Below are 6,000 nucleotides of genomic sequence, written 5' to 3' on the forward strand. Positions count from 1 at the left end.
TGCCCTGATGTTTTTTTTTTACAGCAGGGGTTTCCTCCTTGCACACCTCCCATGTAATGCAAACTTGTTCAGTCTCTTTCTTATGGTGGATGCATGTACTTTGACATCAATTGTGGCAAGAGATACCTGTAGGTCTCGTGATGACATTCTGGGATTGTTGGAGACTTCTTTAAGCATCTTTCGGTCAGCTCTTAGGCTGAACTTGCTTGGGCGGCCTGACCTGGCCATGTTGGTGGTGGTTTTAAATGTTCTCCACTTGTAAATTATTTTCCGGACAGTGGAATGGCCAATTTCGAATAGTTTGGAGATCTTTTTATATCCCTTCCCAGACTCATATGCATCTACAATTTTTCTTCTGAAGGCCTCAGAGAGCTCTTTTGATCTCGCCATGGTGATGCAACTCACTTCAACAATCAAGAGCAAACCAAACTAAATATCTGAGGTTTAAATAGGACAGGCTCCTCCAAAATCCTCTGTAACGCTGTTCTAATCATTTGCACCTGATGTGGTGCTCTTTATTATAATTTTAGGCATTTTAAGTGGAACTAAATGTGGGGGTGTCCTAACTTTTTCCTCACAAGAAGATTGCATTTCTATTAATTACATTTTACCAATCATTTTTTAAATAATTTGTTTCAGTTGTATTTGTTTAGTTATATTACCTCAATTTTTCAATATTGTTCAAATGAATATCAAATGTCCATATGTTTGAATATGTTGAAGAAGACAAAGGTTTTCATAGGGTGTCCTAATTTTTTCTCATGACTGTATGTTGTGTCAAAACGTGTTTGTGTGCGTGTGTGAGAGAGATCTGATTATCATACTTCATGGACCTGCTCGTTGTGTCAGTTAATGAGTCAGTGTATTTACATACGTACGTACGTACGTGTGTGTGTGTGTGTGTGTGTGTGTGTGTGTGTGTGTGTGTGTGTGTGTGTGTGTATGTGTGTGTGTGTATGTGTGTGTGTGGTAGGTGTGTGAGATGGACCTCTCCAAGCAGCTCCAGGCCTATGAGGTGGAGTACCATGTTCTACAAGACGAACTGTTGGACATGCCCCCGACTCTCAACCAATCAATCTCAACGGGCCGCTCAGCTGGAGAGGAACAATCAGAGCCTCCGGCAACAGAACCTGGACCTGCTGGAGGAACTGCAGGTACTGTACACACACACACACAGCCTTACGATAATTTAAAAAACACACATTCTGACACATTTTCCCCCATATCTGTGTCCCCCCCCCCCGTCCTCTCCCCCTCCCTGCACTCCCTAGGTGTCCCATGCACGGGCCCTCAGCCTGGAGAGTTGTGTGGAGGGCCTGGTCCAGTCCGAGAGCCGTCTGAAGGAGCGGGTGTCTGACCTGGAGGAAGAGAGGAGCAGGCTGCACAGCACCATCGCCCAGCTGCAGAGCCTCATCACTGGCCTGGGCTTACACACCACCACCACCACCAGCGCTGCTGCCCAGGGGGGAGGGAGAGAGGGAGGGGGAGGAGATGGGCTGGGGGTGAAGGTGGGCCTCCCTCATCCCCTTGCTCTGCCGGAGGGCTCTGCAAAGCACTGACCCCTCCGCTCCCACCGCCCAACTACCGGAGGAACAGAGGGAGGGAGGGAGAGAGGAGAGGGAGGGAGAGAGAGAGGGGGGTGAGGCTTGGGCTGCACCCTCCTCCTCCTCCATGCTCTCTCTCTCTCTCCCCCACTCACTCCCTCCACAGAGAGCTCTACCAAGCACGGACTCTCCCACTGCCAGCAAGGAACAAAGAAGAGGGGGAGACAAAAGAAAGAGAGAGAGAGAGGACCTCCCCTCCTCCCTCCAGGATGAACTGAGACGACGAGAAGAAAGAGGGGAGAAGAGAGGTGGAGAGTAGCATGGGTGGGGTAAGGGAGAGAGGGAGGGAGGGAGGGAGGGAGAGAAAGAGGGAGAGAGACTAAAGCACTGAGAGCCACCCCAGGACTCCTAGATGAGGAGCACAGAGCAGAGGTGCGGAGACTGTTTGACCTTTGACCCTTGTTCTTGTGATGACCTTTGACCCCAAACACGTATCCAAAGACTTGTCCCCATCCTCTTCTCTAGATGGGTGTGTGTGATTCCACCAACTGTCCCCAAAGAAGCACTGTTAGCACAGTTAGTGTGTGTGTGTGTGTGTGTGTGTGTGTGTGTGTGTGTGTGTGTGTGTGTGTGTGTGTGTGTGTGTGTGTGTGTGTGTGTGTGTGTGTGTGTGTGTGTGTGTGTGTGTGTGTGTGTGTGCGCGCGCGCGCGGCGCGTGAGTGCGCGTGTCCGTATATGAAGTGTTCCTTGCACAGCCCTTGCCATTGGGAAAACATGCCATCTCAAACAGCCATCAGCATAGAGCCGACCGCCAAAAGCCCCAGGACTCCACCTCCCATCATGCCCCTGCTCCCCAGTCCTCACTTCCTGTTCCTTACAAAGTGACTACCTGGATGACAGAGTGTCCTAAGAACATGTCTGTAAACATGTTGATGCTCTGGAGCCAGAGGGTGTTTAGTCAGCTGGGGGGGGGGGGGGGGGGGGGGGATTACCAAAGAAAGAGAAGGGGAGAGAATGAAAGAGAGAATGGAAGGCAGGGTGAGAGACTGAGACTATGATGGCACAAAGAGAGAGAGAAACTAGAATGGGGGGGGGGACAGGAAAGACAGGGGGGAAAGAAAAGAAAGAAAGAAAGAAAAAGAGAAATGCATGTTTTGTGCCATTCCATTCCATCCCTCCATCTCCTGGTCAGTAAATGGGCGTCTGTCCCTCCAGTCTTCCATGGTGCCGTGTCCTGCTCTGCTGCTTCCCCTCAGAGATCGGGAGCCCGCTCCAATATTGTACATCTAACATGCATCCTTCCCTCCCTCCCTCCCTTCCTTCCTTCCTTCCTTCCTTGAAGCCATCACTGATCTCATACAGGTGGACAGTTGAATAGCACGGAGGATTCCAAAGACCTGGAGTTTTTCCTGGTCAGGTCAGGTGGTTAGGGAAAACTCCTGTCCCTCGTCATGTCAGAGCAGCGTCGGGGGAGGGAGGATGGAGGCGTGTTAGAAGTATTGGAATGGTGCCCTCGTTGAGCTGAGACAATCTGTCCATTTGTCTGTCAGTGCAGCTGTCCTTCACACTAAAGATGTTCATTTATGCAACGCGTGCAAAAAAGTGTGTGTGTGTGTTAATTTGGTATCTTAACCTGTTCACATGATTGCAAAAACTCAACTGTTGATTTGACACTGTAAAGATGTTGCTTTGACCCCTGACTATCCTTGCACATGTTTTAACTGATTATTATTATTATTGTTGTTGTTATTCTATACTTTGATGAAATACATTTCATATTCTTACACTTTGAGCTCTGTTTTTTTTCGTGTGTGTGTGTGCGCGCACGCGTGTTCAAACATTTCAGACTTGCATGTTGTATATCTTACATATCAGGACTCTATAAGCCTTTATTTGACAGACCGGGATTAACCAAGTAATAACTTATATTACCTCAGAATTGCATGTTAATAAGGCGTGTTGTTTCATGCTGCTGCTGTTTTATAGTCCCTGACTCCAGCACCACCATGTGCCTTTTAGCACCAGGTGATCACTGATGCTGAATGTATTGAAGTACCGGAAAGTACCCCATGTAAATACCAGAAAGTACCCCATGTAAGTACCAGAAAGTACCCCATGTAAGTACCAGAAAGTAATTGTAGTTATAGTTGGTTCCTAGTCTCTTCTAGAAGGGGTCATAATGAGTCAGACAGACGGGCAACAAGAATAAGGTTTGAGGAAGTCACCATATTTATATAGAAGGAACACAGACTGAACAACCTGCATGTGGCCTCACTTCAGCAGCAAGGCTTCTAGAGTGATCTGGGCGTGCTCAGTACAGGTGTATACCGCATACAACATCAGCCAATGAAATCAATGGAGACATGAATCCCACAATGTGAACAATATCCCATTCAACACCGAAGCAGGTGACAAACTCATCTCCACTCATAACCCAATCTTAAAGTTAAGAGTCAGAAACATGTGTTTGCAGTGTGTGTCACTTCTCAGTGATGTATTTGACAACAAATACAGGGGCTGTGTGAGTCCAGGCTTCTGATACACTCCAGTACCAACACCGAAGCAGACCTGGGTTCAAATAGTATTTGTAAGCATTTCGGATACTGACCTGCGCTTGATTGTGTTTGCCTGGTGAAATTGAACCAATGGAATAGTCCCAAAGTTGCTGGACAGTAGCTCACTAGCGCCACACCCCCAGCGGTGGCCATCACAGGGTAGGACAACCCACAGACTGCGAAACAACACTAGAATGAATAGACACGGGGCTGTGACCGATTGCTCATACTGCGACCTGTTTAAAAGACATTTTCAGTATGCAAGATTAGAATGGTTTGCAGTATTGCGAAATTTACCAAAATTGAGTAAAATGCCAGGATGTCATACTAGATTTGCCTTACCATGTGTTATGAATTCACTGGTTCACTTTTCAGGACGTCCTTTCAGATTTGAGTCTCACAATTCAATGGAGCAGGTAGGGGAGGCAGGCAGTTGAGAAATGTAACCAATTACCATGAAGAACATGGTTGAGTGACAGATGACGGTTTATGTGACTGATGAGGCGTAGTATGTTGTTATTTGTCGCTTCCTGCAAACATTTGACTAAACATTAGGCTCTAAACAGTATGTGGTATGTTGTAGATACTTTTAGTCAAGTAGGCAGTATGAGCTTTCAGTCACAAGTCCCAGAAAGGCAGCCACAGATGGCCATGTTGGTCGGGAGACATGGTGCATTCAAGTACTTCTCGGATTTACCGCAGAGCTCCATATTGGTTTCTGAGATACCTCTGAGTGGGAAACAGTGAGAGGTACACAAACTGCCCAGTTAGAGATGTCCACGTTTCCAGAGGAGCATTTGAATGCAGCATTCATGAGATAAATATTCTGGATCCCATGATCAACCATTCTAGGATTTTATATCTCTGTGAGAATATATATATATATTTTTATATACCCCAAACTCTGTAATACTGTTCTCTGTAGTCTATGATATAGTGTTGTTTTAAGTTCGTCTTAGTGACTAAGCCATATGAGCGTTGCTGTTGTGTTGACATAATAAGCCAGTGAAGGCTTTTTCACAGACAGTAGGTTGTTAGAGGCTGGTGAAGACAGACGTGCGTGCGTGCGTGTGCGTGCGTGCGTGCGGTTTAGACATCTCTACAGTTGGGTGGAAATCAAGAGAGCGAGATCATCCTCTGTCTCGAGTGCCGTGGGGTGTGTGTGTGTGTGTGTGTGTGTGTGTGTGTGTGTGTGTGTGTGTGTGTGTGTGTGTCAACCAAGGGAGCCTGCCAGGAGTGGTGCCCAGGGTTTAGTTTGGCAAAACTCACTACACCACACCCAACTCCTCTCTTCCTCTTTTCACTCACTCCACCTTTCTCTCTACCCCCCCTCCCTCTCCCCCCTCCCTCTCTCTCTCTCTACCCCCCCTCCCTCCCTCCCTCTCTCTCTCTCTCTCTCTACCCCCTCTCCCCCCTCCCTCTCTCTCTCTCTACCCCCCCTCCCTCCCTCCCTCTCTCTCTCTCTCTCTCTACCCCCCCTCCCTCTCCCCCCTCCCTCTCTCTCTCTCTACCCCCCCTCCCTCTCCCCCCTCCCTCTCCCCCCCCTCCCTCTCTCTCTCTCTACCCCCCCTTCTTTCTCTCTACCTCCCCTCCCTCTCTCTACCCCCCCTCCCTCTCTCTCCCTCCCTCCCTCTCTCTCTCTACCCCCCCTCCCTCTCTCCCTCCCTACCTCCCTCTCTCTCTCTCCCCCCCTCCTTCTTTCTCTCTACCTCCCCTCCCTCTCTCTCCCTCCCTCCCTCCCTCTCTCCCTCTCTCTCTCTACCCGCCTCCTTCTTTCTCTCTACCTCCCCTCCCTCTCTCTCCCTCTCTCCCTCTCTCTCTCTACCCGCCTCCTTCTTTCTCTCTACCTCCCCTAACTCTCTCTCCTTGTTGTATATCTCTTATCTTTGATATCTCATTTA

At 48.6% G+C, this 6,000-nt stretch overlaps 1 protein-coding gene across 1 annotated transcript in view; it reads left to right on the forward strand.

Annotated features, from left to right (window-relative positions):
* The window catches only part of tbc1d1 (TBC1 (tre-2/USP6, BUB2, cdc16) domain family, member 1), a 44,536-nt gene extending 41,206 nt beyond the window's left edge, over positions 1–3,330 (forward strand). Inside the window, 3 exon segments of the mRNA XM_083693266.1 lie at positions 974–1,072; positions 1,074–1,154; positions 1,272–3,330. Of these exon segments, the coding sequence (XP_083549392.1) occupies positions 974–1,072; positions 1,074–1,154; positions 1,272–1,559 (468 nt within the window). The 3' untranslated portion in view covers positions 1,560–3,330.
* The last annotated feature ends 2,670 nt before the right edge of the window (positions 3,331–6,000 follow it).

This window comes from Argentina silus, assembly GCF_951799395.1.
Source record: "Argentina silus genome assembly, chromosome: 21".
NCBI classification, from domain to species: Eukaryota; Metazoa; Chordata; class Actinopteri; order Argentiniformes; family Argentinidae; genus Argentina; species Argentina silus.